This window comes from Paramisgurnus dabryanus, chromosome 6 (genome assembly GCF_030506205.2).
Source record: "Paramisgurnus dabryanus chromosome 6, PD_genome_1.1, whole genome shotgun sequence".
Classification (NCBI taxonomy): Eukaryota; Metazoa; Chordata; class Actinopteri; order Cypriniformes; family Cobitidae; genus Paramisgurnus; species Paramisgurnus dabryanus.
Window position 1 is genome coordinate 30,125,320 of NC_133342.1, and position 16,364 is coordinate 30,141,683.

Consider the following 16,364-nt stretch of genomic DNA (forward strand, 5'->3'; position numbering starts at 1 on the left):
GTCACTTGGGCAGTACCCTACCATTAATGTATACATTTTGGTACCAATGTGTACCTATGAGTTACTAATATGGACAATTTAAGGTTTACTTTTTAAAAATAAACAGCTATTGGCCATTCTTCTGACAGGGTGTGTGCGTGTGTTTGTTTTTTACTGCAAGTCTGTTTTAAATGCTTTAAAGGAATGAATTAAAGTTAATGATGTGCTCCTGTACAGCTCAGAGGTAGAGCATTGTGTTAGCAGCGCAAAAGGTCATGGATTAACACACATACTGATAAAAATGTTTACCTTGTAAGTTGCTTTGCTAATGCATGTAAATGTAATGAAATACTCAACACTTATTTTCATTTTATGTTTTAGAAAGCTGTACATTACACACTTTTAACTTGAACCCTTCTTGCTGTTTGTTAATGACATTTTGCTGAAGCCTTGACAATTTTGTTTGGTTGCAGTCCCCCCCCCCAAAAAAAAAAACCTTAAGAGTGCCCTCCATGTCTGATCTATTGCTTATACTGGTAACTAATTGCCCTGGCCAACAAAAATGCACATGTACCTTATAACTACAGAAGTCACCTTTGTGAACTTTAGTCAAAAAATGCCAGGGGTTACTATCAGGTGGTGCCCTCTCAGAATGATCTGTTACGATCAGGTTTTTATGCATGAAATCAAAGCTTTTCTTTTGATCACATCTCTACGGCAATAACACAATAGCCTACAGGTGTCTTTCGTGACAAATACACAATCAGCTCTTTTTCAACACAGAACAATCCTGAAAACATACGAATGTATGTCGAATCGAATTAGGGTTTACGTAAGTGCAGAATATTAATGAGAGAGTAAACGGAGGGGTGAATACCCCCCCTCCTGCTGCAGGTGTACTGTGGGAACAATAATCTCTCTGTCAGTGTTGTTAATAATTAGGGACACAGCAGTGTTATGCAAACCTTCCTCACAAATATTAAGACAATTACAGGCTGCTTCAGCATAAATAATGGCTTTTGTCATTGAAGGATGGGGAAAATAAAACATTTCTGGGAAGCAGAGTGGTATAATTATATTCAGTGCATTTATGATTTAAAAAAGCAGAGAAGCGTGTGATATTTTCTAAAATATCATAATAAAGGTTACCTTAGGAGCTTAAAATGCACAATGACAAATGTCATACTTTTATTTAAGTGCCGTCTTATTTTTTTAATTCAGCAAGCCAGCAGGTTACTGTGGCGTAGTTCAGAGGATGCACATGTTACATAACAAAATAACACGGTGATTAGAACGATTTAAGCATATTATTAGCCCTTAAGACCTGTAAATAATCTATTTAGTTTAAAATGTCAATTTATTAATATTTTATTATTGAGAGAAAGACATTGTGCAGAAAGCATAAATAACACGGTTAAATGCACATCTGGAATGTGTTTGTTCCATAAGAGAGAAACCTGAATCTAACAGTAGTACAGTTTTTATCAAAATTAACCCTGGCTTCACTTTATTCATAATATAAATGCAAATACAGACGATTCAGTACCTTCACATAAACAGAATCAGATGGGCCTTTGGAAAAATGACCTACAAATGCACCATGGATTTTAACTTGAGCTTTGCCTGAAGCTACACAATAACCTTATGAGTATTCTGTAGGAATTCAATAAGCCAGTAGAAGACATTATTGTTATAAACTTTTATTGAGAGAGTTCACATTGTATTGCACACCTGGTAGTTATTTTGCAAGAACTCAGAGAAATATTTAAAGTAGGACTGTCAAAAGATTTATTGTTATTAATCACATATAAAATAACATTTTGGGTTTGCATAATATATGTATGTGCGTACTGTGTATATTTTATGTAGCTATATATGAATATAAATATATGAATTTTATATTTTTATTTATATTTATAATATAAAATATATCAAAATCTATATAAACATACATGTAAATGTTTATTAAATACAAACATTAATGTGTGTGTTTATATAAATAAAATAATTACACACAGAGCATGCACATAAATGATGCAAAAACTTTTATTTTGTATGCAATTAATCGCAATTAATCCCCAATTTAAACCAGAATTTTGCTCTTCAAAGCTGCAAAATTGTTTTAATATCTTTAAAACATAAAAAAAAATTTATAGTGAGCATTATTTGCTCACTATTCATTTATTTTGTATGTCCCTTTTCCTAATCTTTTGCCGTTTTCCATTTTTAGTTGTTTTTGACATGTCTGTAATTTATAAATAAATCATTAAGAAATCCTGACTTCGTCATGACTACTTCAGTTTAGTAATTCGAGGAATAATGCATAGTCAGCTGGGCATTACAACAGAAAGATCGGGACTCTGACGCAAAACGGATACCACTTAATACACCCTACGGGGTAGTCGAACTGGTTTTTAGAACATTGACCAGCTAATAACCAGCTTAGACCAGCTATAAGCCAGCTCCAAACACGTTTTCCCAGAGTGAGTCTGATCTAAATTAAGTATATCAGAGAGCTGCTTAATGAATAATATCTTACTAGTACATTCATAAGCACACATCATGCATATTAACATACGAACATGTTGTGAACAACTTGCAAACAGTAAAGGTGAGTCACAATGAGGACAAATAACATTAAGAGTCATTCCAGCACGATGCTGCTATAAATCTTCCATCAGACTTAAATGGCTATTATTCACATGACTGATTCAAAGTGCAATGAAAGAGAGAAACTATTATTGTCATACCAAATGAATAAATACAAATCAGTATATTTGCATAACACTGTATTTTATAATGGTTACTAAATAAATAATACTAAATATTCATTAGTTTTCTCATTTCCATTACACTTTATTAGAGGGATTATTGGGATCCAAGGCATTGCACAAAAGCAATGTTGCCAATATACTATTTGTTCTCAAACTGATATTAGATTGGTATGAAAACATGAGCTGGCCTTTTTGGATACACAATATCACGTTAACTTAAGCCATGTTGATCTCAGTCTTATCCATTCACTGTCCCACTTACCACCCAGACATTATGACTAGACCACACTCAGAGCAACTCCAGTCTTTTATTAAGGCAGCACTTGCCGTTCCCACTATTAATAATAACAGGTTTAAAAATATCATGTCTGGATTCTGTGTAATGGATTGGGAACATGATGACACAGCTTTTCTAGAAAGACTTTTTCAAGACATCTCTCAATGATGCTGATGAAGACAAAACACAGCAGAGCTGTTGATTAAAACCTTTTGGGTGTCTTTGCCAAGTAAAAGAGAGAAAATGTTTAACTTCTTATTGAGAAATGGAGCATCTTCACCGAATGACCGACACTTGACTAATGACTCAAAGAGTGCAAAGGATACAAGGCCAGTTACTAAGTAACTGACTAAATCTAGTCATTACAAATCAAAGAAATCTCTAGAACGCTCTAAACCATTGCACATTTTCAACAACAAAGCACTGGATTATAAAAATGTGACCTTGTCTGTGAAATTCAGGTTCAAGTCTCAAATCTAATAATAAGATTAGGAGCATAGAGCAAGGTTATATGTGAAGAGTTTGGTTCCTAAACGCAATAAACGCCATTTTTGAAAAAAATGAGTTACTGCCAAAATCAGTATTGTATCAGGTCAGTATTTAAAAGTAAATTCTTAATTTTACGTGTTATTCTGTCATCTTTTTCCCCAAACGCAATAAACGCCACTCCCCCTTATGCAATTAATCTGCTCCACAAATTACAGCGCACCCATTACACGCAATGCAAACAAACAATGGCGGCGAGTTGAGTACACAGAATCCTAGTTTTCCTCATCTACTTTGTACTTCGTGATCAACAATAAAAAAAAAAAAAATACTTTAATAGCATTGATAAACCTGTGATTTTCTGTGGCGGGGAAGAAACGTAAGCCATCAACATCTAATAATTTACGCGAGAGGCACTCGGGAGACGATGGCTTGTTCTCCTGACAGCATCAAGTTTCTCTCGTGCTAACACATTGACCCCAGGGGATCTTATGAAAAACTTTTCATTATTTTACTCAAAGTCAACGAGAATCACAGCTGATCGCTATGAAAAATGTTAAGCGACGACGTCAAGTATAACCGTGCAGCAATGACAGTGTTCCTAATATGACAAAGTAAGTGATTCATGCAATTAATGTTTTTTTATCAGTGTGTACAACAACTGTTCAACTAAATGAATATAAAATGGCAAAGATGAATGCACATTAATACGTTGATTGAATAGATTTATAGAATTTTGAAAAAAAAACTTTTCATGGATTTATTGCATTTTTTGGAAAAAATAATTCGTTTTTATAATAAATCTTTGAAAATCAAGTTATGGATTTGAATTTTTTATGTTTTTATAACCTAAAGATGCTATGTGAAAGTTTGTAACAGAAAATAGTGGTTTTCATCTCGTCACTTTCTTGGTATAGAAAACACGTTTTTACCAAAATTTGTCAAAATGGATTTATTGCATTTTGGAACCAAACTCTTCATTTACATTATGTAGGATGATTTTATGTAGAAAATAGTAAAATCAAAAATAACTTTAACTGGGTTTTCACAGGCAGGGTCACAGATAGTTGCATCTTAATAATGAAAGGTTTGATCCCATTTTTAATTCTGAAAATACAGCTTTTTAATTAAAATCAAAATTTTAATTTAGATTTTTCCAACTTGACCAATGAATATTCATCACTTTTCCTTATTTTTATAATTACTGTATAAGATTTTTGATATTATAAAATCTTTTTTATAGATATGGCATGAAAGAACAGATCCAATAGATCTAGAGAATAAAAACTTTTAGTTTGTTTCGGTATAGGAGCTTTTGCATCCTTATTACTGTATTACATTGTATTGCATTCAATGTTTTACGTTCTAATAAACTTACAGGTCTGAAGTTTGGCTATCTTTAAAGGGCACCTATTTCATTGCTAAAAACAATGTTATTTTGTGTATTTGGTATAATGGAAAAAAAAAAACTTTCCACATACGGTGCATTTTTGTAGCTCCACATATACTGCTTTCCTCAAAAGCATTGATTTTGTACAAAACTTGACGATCAGCAAAGCGCTGTGTCTCTGATTGGCCAGCTAATCTGTACGTTGATTGGCCTGAATACCTCTGACATCAGCCGGAAATGTGACACTTTTTTCCATGTTTGAAAGATTCGCTCACAATGCAATGCTGACAGGAGTTAACTTACAGGCCAATTTTCTCTACATCACCAATCCCAGGAAGTAAACTGTTGCCTGCAATCCGTGTGTTTGTTGTTGTCCAAGACAAGAGATTTACGTTGAGACGACAACTCGCGTCATCGTTTATTTTGAGGTATATACCATTTGCATATCGTTAACATGTACTAATACACACTTACACACCAAAGGAAATGTAAAATCGCGAATCGGATCATAGTTGCCGTTTAAAAAAAGTGAACAGAGCAAATTCACACACAAAAAGTTTATCAATTTACAACACACATCCACTACATTATACAACAAGATGGCTTTATAAATAAGATTATTACATATTCATGAAAAAACGTATCATATTGCATATTAATTCAACATGCGTTACCCTGATAAACACAATTTCTGTCCTTATTATCTGCCCCGATTCAGTTTTACATAGGAACCGTTTATCAGATCAAAAGCAAAAATGTCTGATAAAAGAGAGAAGATATAAAAAGGCACAGATATTGTACATTGTGCACTGTTGCAAAACACGTGAAACGTCAACCAGTGAATAGTACAGGTTATGCTTGGAGCTTAAAGTCTTGCAAGCATTCCAAGACTGACTAATCTTTCCTATTGTTGCCTTACAGTATATAATATACTTCCAGACAGGTAGTGTTTGGATCATTGCTTAGGCTCCTCAGTCTCTTTCTCTTTTTGCCCACCTTTCCTGTTGGCCAACTCCCTCAGACCCTCCTGAAGCTGTTCAATCGCCTCCGTGTCTCCAGCTGCATGCGCCAAGGCCAGAGCCTCCTGGTACACTTTACCAGACTCTTCCAACTCCCCTGATAAACATAAAAACAAGACAAAATCAAAGATATCAAGGACAGGTTATATTTTTACAGAATATCTTTTACATAATGGAGAATGATTAATGTAGAAAACTGTAAATCATAAAAAAATGACTTTAGTAGAGTTTGACAGGCAAGGTCACAGATAACCAAACCAGAAATACTGGGTGCAAAAATCACAATGACTGTAAATAAAGGAAGGAGTTTAAACCTTTGTGCATTAGAATTCCTGCCATATTTCCTAACAATACATGTTGGTCAGGGTGACCCGCTGCTTGTCCAAGATCAACCGCCCTCTTAACATAAACCAGCGCCTCATCATGCTTTCCCTGCAGGTCCAAAACGGTTGCCAGGTCACTCATCAGGACCAAAGACTGAAACAGATCACAAAACCACATTTGTAGCATGTACAATTGTGCATTTTGGAGACATTTGTGACACAGCGTGCATTCAAGTATACATTTGATTAGTTATTTAGTTAGTTGTTAGGGGCGGGACACCAAAGCTTTTTTACGCGGCTGGAGGACGCCGAATGTTATTCTTCAGCTGAGCGCTTTGGTAGCTGTGATACTTGAGCTATGAGCCGGTTGGTTGTTGTGATTCTTCTCCCGCCCCTCTTCCACGGTGATTGGACGGCCGTGTGAGAACTGACATTGACAAGCGGAGCCTTTCACCCAAAGTTAAATCTTTTTTAACTCTCGATGCTAAGCGGGGAAAAAACGCAGAGCGCTGGCTTTCAGCACGGAAAAAATTCGCCATCTTCTGGCTGTTTTTAAAAAGAAAACATGCGCCGGCTGCGGGCGTTAAAGCTTTGGTGTGCACGCCCCCTTAGTGCCATGCTGTACCAACTGAGCTACGGGAACACTCAGTGTGGCAAGTCATAAAAAAACATTTTTGATTCCATAAAGAACCTTAAACATCTGATTATAAGCACACAGTTGACGGTACCCATTGACTTCCATAGTACTTGTTTTTCCTACTATGGAAGTCAATGGATGCCGTCAACTGTGTGCTTTCCATCATTCATCAAAATATCTTCTTTTGAATAAAGAAACTCGTACAGGTTAGAGTGAATGATGACAGCATTTATATTTTTTGGTGAACTATACCTTTACATAGTGCAAGGTTAATCTAAACCCTCTCCCATAAAAGACATAATTCACTTAATCTGACACACAGAACATGAAAAGACCTTTAAATGTCCCCAGACAGGGAACATTTGTTAATCGATGAATGATTATGACTGTAGTGCATGTATCAGTAGGTGCACACTCGCGGTGTATTGTTCTAGAAAGAGAACCAAGCCTATTACCTGTGGGTGGGACTCTCCCTGCTCCTCCTGGCAAATCTGCAGGGCATGTCTGTAATCCCTGCAGGCCACCGTGAAACGGTGATGAGACGCCAAATAACGCGCTCTCGCATCTAGGCTGAGACCTAAAAGCAACCTGGTGTCTTTACGCTCCTCATCTAGGCACAAAAGACACAAACATTCAGGACCAATTCCGACAGACGCACTGACATCACATGTGTTGTTGTAATACCTGACAGGCTTTCTGGTGGAAGGTCTTTGTGTTTCTCAATCTTGGCCTCTAAAGACTCTGTGCAGAACTGGAAGCCATGCTCCGCCAATTCGTTCCTGGAAGCGAAAGATATAAGTTACTGAACAGAAAAGAGGTTAAAAGGTCAACCGACTCAAGCGTTTCTTTTCTTATATGATTGGTTTAATGGAGAGCAGAACTCACTTGTTTTGAGTTGCATATATGCTGGCCAGCTTCAGTGACATTTCAATGACTGCGTTGTCATCCTTTCCAGACAGGGAGAGATGTGATTAGACTCTTCTTTTTTGTTTTTACATACTTTTATTGTAATACTTTCCATGTTTTTTTACCTGTGGTGTGCCACCTGACAGCATGAAACTCATGGCTGCTTTGAAAAGCTTCTCAGCCTGCAACAACAAATGACATCAAGTGTCAAATGCTCACATGCACCCCAGATGTATGCATTTATACACAGAGAGAGGGACAGTCACACCCTTACTCACATTATCAAGTTGACCTTGAATAAAAGCAAGATTCGCCATCTGCGGAGAGAGAGAGAAAGAGAGAGAGACATATTATGTTTATAGATCTCTAATGTGCACTGCATCGTATATAATTGTATGTTTTGACAAGAGGAACTCTGGGAAAACAGAATTGGGCTGGATGAAAAAAACAACATACCAGGCTGTATGTGTATATGATGGCATCGTTATTGTGCGTCTGATGTGCCAGTCGGACAGCTTTGTGTAAGAAAACATTTGCTGCGTCCAGTTCCCCAGTCATCATACTATACTGCGAGAGTGACAGACAGCGTTAGGACATTTTATGAAATGCTTAGTTCTGATTGGTCAATAGTTATGATAAAACACATCTATGGATGGCTGCTGCATATGTGTTTTCAGCGGAAGGAAAGTTTTTTGTGATTTCACATAATAAAAGTTGCACTGATACAGCCTTGAGTGAGTACCTTTATTGCTTAATTAATTAAAAAGGCATTTTTTAGTTTTATTTTGTGTTTCTGTATCTCAACTGGTAGAGCACCAAGGTCATCATGGGACACCCACACATACTTATAAAACAAAGCGCTGTCTGTAAGTCACTTTGATGTATCTGCCTAATTCTTGAATGAAAGAAGAAACAAGTAAATAAAAAATTTGGGTCAATGGCGTGACGTGAATTATTTTGTGTCCGTATGGTTCAATTAAATGTAAAAGGGTTAAAATTTCAAAATAAATTTGCAGATTACTTGCGTACATTCTCTTTTTTGAAGACCTAGTCTAAAATATTCTGGTTTTATTTAATTTTGAAAGAATATTTGGGGGATAATTGCAAAGATGTCAATGTGGTGTAACAGTGGACAGTGGCCAGAGATTCACTGTTTTCAGTAATGCTCTTCCTAAACTAAATTTGGTCTGTGTCAATTGGTGTAACTAGTATTTTTTTAAATGAAAATATAAATAAATTCTTTAAAAAATGTGGAATAATATAATCATCTAGTTTTGTGTAATATGATATTTTTATATACATTTTGACATCATTTGTAAAGGATTATTTATAAAGCAGAGCTGTTTTCAGCATTTGTCAGGAAAAATATTACAAAAATTTTTTGATGATTAAGCTTACATGCCATCAAGGTGGATAAATTATTTAATATTTCTCATTCTTTGGCACAATTGGCGGTTACACCATTTGACATTTTCAGGTCCATTCAGTCTTAACTTTCATATAAATGGTGCAAATGTAATTTTTTATTGCATAAAATCAACATAAATACACTATGTGCATTGAAATAAACCCGATGCGTGCTTTTAAAACAAGTTTTTTTAAAAGATTTTTGAATTTCTCATCTTGCCAATCATTTTTGTCACTGACCCATTTACTGTAGTAAAATGTGGTATACTGTATTATGTTATAGCAATTACTACTGTAATGGAAATTTATTCTTTATGCATTTATATTATTTTTGTATTCTTCATTGTATGATTTATGTCAGTCATGACATTTTCATCTGCGTGGGGTGAAGTCTAGGACAGGAAGTCTAGCTCGATAGAGCTCGGGATAGGAAGTATGGCAAGGTGCAAGTGTGGTTTTTGTTTGGGTGATGATGTGCTTAAAAAACATATGTATCGTCTGCCTGGATACAAGTAGAGTAAATATAACCACCCAGAAGTGTCTAAACTACACCTAATAAGGAGTTGTTTTGATCGAATAGCATGGGGGGGTGGTACAAACTCAATGTCAGTATATAATGAAGGAAGGATTTGAGATTCTTCACTTCTTCACATATCGTTTCACTGTCGTTATGTGTTGAGTCCTTGTACAAGTAAATAAATCATCTCTGATGGACAGATCCTACGTATTAGTATTATTTTTCCACGACAATTTGGCGACGAGGATGGCATTCCAATAACCTGAGGGCAGGTCAACGGTCTGATCAACTCACCATAGATAGGAGGTGACCCAAACCCCCAACTGAAGGGACGCGGGCGTTGGCTCTGATCCTAAGGTGACGGAATCCAGACGAACCAGTGGCTATAATACGGTAAATACCAATTATTATCTAAAGTGACGTAAACAGTTTGAGAGTGGGTCTCTCCTGAAATTGAAGAGTGGGTCTCTTCCGAAATTACAGTAAAGTGACGTAAACAGTTTGAGAGTGGGTCTCTCCTGAAATTGAAGAGTGGGTCTCTTCCGAAATTACAGTAAAGTGACGTAAACAGTTTGAGAGTGGGTCTCTCCTGAAATTGAAGAGTGGGTCTCTTCCGAAATTACAGTAAAGTGACGTAAACAGTTTGAGAGTGGGTCTCTCCTGAAATTGAAGAGTGGGTCTCTTCTAAAATTACTTACGGAATTGTATCCGCCTGTAGATAATGGAAAATACGGGAAGTAGCGCTCCCCGTCCGAAATGGAACACGGAAAGTGGATTGTCTGTCGGAGATGAAACCGGTTTAATAAGAACTTATGGGAGAGGATGGATAGAAACCATACCTCTGATACAAAAATATGGGGAAATAAGTTTCAGTGTAACTAAAAATAAAGAGCTCAGAGACAAAATAATACAGAAAGATCATTCTAAGAATAAAGGTAGATTGTTAACAGTAATGGATATGTTCATTAGAGAATCTGAGGAAAGATTGAATAAGCAGTATTTTAAAATAATGCCTTATAGTGACTCTTCTTCTTTTTCCTCCTGTGATGTATGTGACCTGAGTGGACCTGGCAATGTGGGTCGCACTTCCAGTCTCCTGTACACCCAAACCCTCTCCGAAAACAATCAATTACCTCCGAAGCCGGCATCACCCCCATACGATGAACAGCAAAATGGAGCAGTCGGAGGAGCCCCGTGCTGCCAACTACACCGATACCCCCTGCCGATCTCTATGTCAACGCTGTGGCTGCACGGGACTCCTACGTGCAAACAACAAGATGGAGAGACCGTGAGTAATTTCCTGGCAAGATTAGAAAAAGACTTTGAGAGACATTCTGGCATAACTGCAAAAATGCCCAATAATGAACCCCACCCAGCGTACAGTATGCACTTACCAATGTACTTCATGAGAAATCTAGATATTGAACTGTCTGAACCTATCAAAGCTACCCTGGACGGGGGGAAAACGGCCACATTGGAGGAAGTGGTGAGACATGCGGAACACCACGAGAAGAGACTTAAACAAGAACGCCTCAAAAAGAACAGGGAGGCACAAGATATGAATTTCACCATGATGCAATGCACCCTTAACGATCGACAACAACAGGATCGTAACTCCGGTTTTCCAACACTTAACCCGCAGGGGAGAGGCGGCCACAGAGGAAGGGGCAGGGGTAAAGGCAGAGGACGGGGACGAGGGAACGGCCGGTGGAAACAACGCGGATGTTTCAACTGTGATTCAATGGATCATTGGAAAGATCAATGCCCCGAACTAAAAGTTCAAAAACCTCATGCAGACTGAAATGTGCTAAATAGCGGGGAGGGGGCCGGTGGAGAGGAGACTGAAGTAGGTTCTTTTATGCTCTGTCGCAATGAAGAATGCTTGGCCGGGGTAAGAAGTATTTTTCCTACTTTACTCTGTGATACTAAATAATCTTTCGCAAGAAAACCATTTGAAAGTTTACAATATGTTTTATTGTCTATCTCAGGCAAAAAGATTCTTTTTATTGTAGATTCAGGGGCCCCCACTTCAATATTGCTGATTATATGCCCAAATCTGTACAGATGATAAAAAAAAAAAAAAAAAATGAAAAATGTTCCCTCAGTGCCGCAGGGCATGTTGTTAAAGAAACTTTTTCTCAACCTTTACAATGTATATATGAACATAACCAAACTTCTTTTTTTTACCTCTTTTCTAATTAGCAGAACTTGCCCATATAACTTGCGCGGTAGAGACATCATGTGTAAACTGCACATGACGGTATGGTGTGATGAAGTGACTGGGTTGAATGTGACTCTGTGTAAGGAAGTGTGCCTCAGTGTGTTTGTGGGGGAGAGGCCTGAGAGTGATGCTGGTTTGAGTGTGAGAGTGATGCTGGTTTGAAAACACACTAATGTACACGCCCATCCTCAGATTTTATGTCACCAGAAGATTTGCACTGCACAGCTCATGTCACCTGGGAAATCAAAGCAGATTACCAAGCGGCGTGGGCACAGCAGTCTGGTGATCAGTTGACCACAAATTGGTTGTACTGGAATGGGGCCTGGGCTGCATTGAGTGTGATGCTTCCTAAATGTGCTTCTATGTTGTATGATGTTGCAAATGCTGGTCCTTACATATCACTGGCCAAAGCTACTGATATGAAAGGGAGTATGTGGGCCCTATAGTAAGTGCATGCACAAATGCCGCAAATTGGCATATGTAAAATGATGACATGTCTTATTTTCCATCCTTAGGTGTGCGGAGAACCGCATACCAGAGCTATTCTCTGCGAAAGCGCAGGGAATAGCAGCGCAGCGACAGTTGGCAGCACACATGGGGTGGATCGGTCCACGATGCCACTCCATCAGTGGGCCACAGATAAGTATAATGTGGGTCTCATTAAATCATGTGCGTCCGTAAAGATCACACCAAAGAGTGATTTTCGCCAGTGAAAACCATAAGATCCTCTCAAAAAAGAAGCAGAGGACTGTATCAAACCTGTTTTTGATTCGTTGTTCGCAAAAGGAATTATTATTCCATGCTCGTAGTAACCGGAAAATACACCAATATTTCCGGTAAAGAAAATTAGAGGAAAAGTTGAGCCCACTGAGTGGAGATTTGTACAAGATCTACAGGCAGTAAATGCGGCTGTAGAAGCAAGGGCTCCGAGCGTGCCCAACCTTTATACCATCCTGTTACCAATATCACAGAGCACCGCATTTTACATGACCGTGGACATTTCCAATGTGTTTTATTCAGTGCCAGTGCATCTGGACAGCCAGTTTTGGGTTGCGTTTATGTTTTGGGTTGCGTTTATGTTCGCCAGCCGCAGATTCATGTTCACTAACCTTTGCCGGGGCTATCGTGAGTACTATAATATACCACTAAGCCCTGGCAAAAAGCCTGTCCACCCTAAACCTCCCAGATGGGTTGACTTTGCTACAATATGTTGGTAAAGGTAAAGCTCAGAACACAATCTGTAAAATCAAAAAGTATACCTTACTATGAAAATGCTGTTTACTTATTTTTAATTAAAATGTTGAGTTTGCTTAAAATAGCTACTTGTTGTTTATAGGTTAAAACGTAAAGTTCACACAACTGAACCAATTTAAGTAAAATGACACAAAATAGCCAAAATGTTCTATTGAGCATGCGCATTCGAGGGCAATTCCCTTCCTCCACACCTGTTTCTAATTTTTTTATTTCTATGAGTATTTTCCTGGAGGGCGTGGAACTGTATGTAGATCATCCTTTCAATTCCATGTTAAAAAGGTGATTCCGTAAATGGAGTGTGTAGATTTCATCTGTGTTGTTGTCAATAGGTGTAATGATTGCTATTTTGAATTGGTGTGGATGTTGTTGCATACCATTTATTAAGAGGTCTCATCGAGAAAACAATTGATAAAGGTATGACTAAAATGATGTACCAACGGGTCGAACAGGAGGAAAATGAGGATGATAGTTGTGGGAGGGCTCTGCAAATGAGGAGGTGCTAGTGGAACCTCGCCCCTCACACGACCCTCTACGGCTAAAGGGGGCTGCCTGGGTCGAAGAGGATCTGCATGCTTACACAATTTTACACATACACATATAGGAATGTAATTAACTATGTTTAGCTCACTAGTGATTTGCATAACATACTCACAGTGAGATTGCTCAAATGCTGATTCATGATATAGAAATGTTTACACTGGCCAGCCTGTAAGCTTTGGTGTGTTGATGTTTCATTTTATCTTTACTGTTGTTTTTTAGAAATCTATGTTTTTTTGATGTGTCGTTTGTCACTTGTGTTATTGCATTAATAATGTGTTGAAAACCTAAGGCAAGCTCACAAGGGATGAGTAAATTGCTACTTTAAAAATGTTGTTTTAAAGTGCATTAACAATCTAATAACAACCAAGGTGATCGCTTTTTATGGTAATTATGACTGTAAATTAGAGGAAGAGGATCAAATGGGGAAGGATGATTTTGAACTGGCTGAGTTCCTTAAGGTATTACAATCAATGTTTAAACAAAGGGCTTCTGAGAGCAGCGTAAAAGCCTGCAGGGAAGTCTGGATAAAAATGTCATTTGGACATTGGGGTGGAATTGTAATGGAAATTTATTCTTTATGCATTTATATTATTTTTGTATTCTTCATTGTATGATTTATGTCAGTCATGACATTTTCATCTGCGTGGGGTGAAGTCTAGGACAGGAAGTCTAGCTCGATAGAGCTCGGGATAGGAAGTATGGCAAGGTGCAAGTGTGGTTTTTGTTTGGGTGATGATGTGCTTAAAAAACATATGTATCGTCTGCCTGGATACAAGTAGAGTAAATATAACCACCCAGAAGTGTCTAAACTACACCTAATAAGGAGTTGTTTTGATCGAATAGCATGGGGGGGTGGTACAAACTCAATGTCAGTATATAATGAAGGAAGGATTTGAGATTCTTCACTTCTTCACATATCGTTTCACTGTCGTTATGTGTTGAGTCCTTGTACAAGTAAATAAATCATCTCTGATGGACAGATCCTACGTATTAGTATTATTTTTCCACGACACTACACTGTGTTAAATGTATACCATGCTGTACTATTACTAGTCAATTGATACACTGTTATACTTTAAATAACACTACAGTATGTTACTACAGTTTACTATAGAAAAAATAAATAAGTATATAAGTAAATACAACAGTATTTTTCATATGACCCTACTGTGAAAAACCATCTAGTCATTTTTTTTTACATAATGTAAAGAACATATAACCTTGATATATCAATATTAACTGAGTAAGATGGTGCCAACGATTGAATTCAATGTGAAATCAAACTTTGATGCTTCTAATCTCAGAATTAGATCAAACTTCAGTCTGGATATCACAGACAAGGTCACATAAAGTAATATATGTGCATCAGTATACCTTGGCTTTCTTTAGGAGCAGAATTAGTTCATCCTCAAGCTTCTGTTCCTCAGTCCGCTCATCAGAGCTTCCAAAAATGGAAAAAGCTGAAGCAAATCCTAGAGTCAATTCGAGAATTGATATACAATGTACATTGTGAAATAAATGTACATGTAACAGCTCGTGTCGAGATGTCAACATCACGCACGTTACACAGCTACCAATGTTTATGCCAGATCTAAAATAAAAAACAAATGCCAAACTTACCCATGGCACCCCATCCTGCAAGAGTCCACTCGTTGAACCCGGTTTTCTTGTCACTGGTTCGTGCGGCAACAGAGAGATGCCGTGACCTTCTGCGCCAGCTGCTCGACTGAACAAATGAGCCAACCGTCTGATGCAACGGTTTGATTCTTGCACGTGATAAACTAGACGCTGATATATTTGCCGTACAGTCAGTTACACAATGCTTCGTTCGAGCTATCTGTGAAGCGAGCTGTCGACAGTATGAGCGCAGCGCCATTTTCCGGTGTTTGTGTTATCACGACGTCAGCCGTGATAGTCATGTGATCAGTGTGTTCGACTTCATACGGTGCCGCGCAGACCGATCAAAGTATGACATCAAAATACCGCGAGAGCATTCGAAACGAATCGCTCTCGCGGTACTTCGTTGTCATATGCCGGTCGGTCTGCGTGCGAGGCGCCTGTATAAAGTAAACACAATGAGAAACTGACTTTATTGTGTTTTGTATCTCTTCACAAATTAGAGTTGTACTTTGACTCAAATATTAAGCGGAAACCAACATTTTTATTCACTGTTCTTTTTATTAATTTTACTAAAGGACTGTTAAAGTTTTTCTACACATCTCGTGATCACTTTTCAGTTCCAAGTTAACACACAGTCGGTGACACCACAATAGTCTCTGTTTTACAGATCATGCAGTATTTACAGATTAAACGTATTCACTTTGTAGACACACAAGTGCACACAGCAATAGGAAAGGCATTGGGTGATCCACATGTACACAAAAAGTCACTCACACTTAATATGCACATAATTATTATTAACTGCACAAAAATAGACAGATCATCAAAAATTCAATCCTTCTTTAAAAAAAAATCTTCTGTTAAAGGTCACCTAATATGACAACTTTTCCAGATGTAATATTAGTCTCCGGTGTCCCAAGAATGTACCTGTAAAGTTTTTGGTCCAAATACCCTATAGAACGTATTAGACCATGTTAAAGGGTAAAAATGCTGTTTATGTATGTGTCCCTTTAA

At 37.6% G+C, this 16,364-nt stretch overlaps 1 protein-coding gene across 3 annotated transcripts; it reads right to left on the bottom strand.

Annotated features, from left to right (window-relative positions):
* Nucleotides 1-5,448: 5,448 nt before the first annotated feature.
* On the bottom strand, nt 5,449-15,656 carry ttc19 (tetratricopeptide repeat domain 19). Of its 3 annotated transcripts, none has more exons than XM_065276543.1 (10): nt 15,351-15,656; nt 15,105-15,190; nt 8,248-8,358; nt 8,070-8,108; nt 7,917-7,973; nt 7,771-7,832; nt 7,570-7,664; nt 7,341-7,495; nt 6,240-6,402; nt 5,449-6,022 (listed from the first exon to the last, which is right to left on the bottom strand). In XM_065276543.1, the coding sequence occupies exons 1-10, from the start codon at nt 15,604-15,606 to the stop codon at nt 5,862-5,864; spliced, it is 1,185 nt and encodes a 394-aa protein (XP_065132615.1). In that variant the 5' UTR covers nt 15,607-15,656; the 3' UTR covers nt 5,449-5,861. The 3 variants fall into 3 exon arrangements, with proteins under 3 accessions (XP_065132615.1, XP_065132614.1, XP_065132616.1); XM_065276542.1 differs by having other exon boundaries at nt 15,105-15,202; XM_065276544.1 differs by lacking the exon at nt 15,351-15,656 and having other exon boundaries at nt 8,248-8,353; nt 15,105-15,201.
* Between the last annotated feature and the right edge of the window lie 708 nt (nt 15,657-16,364).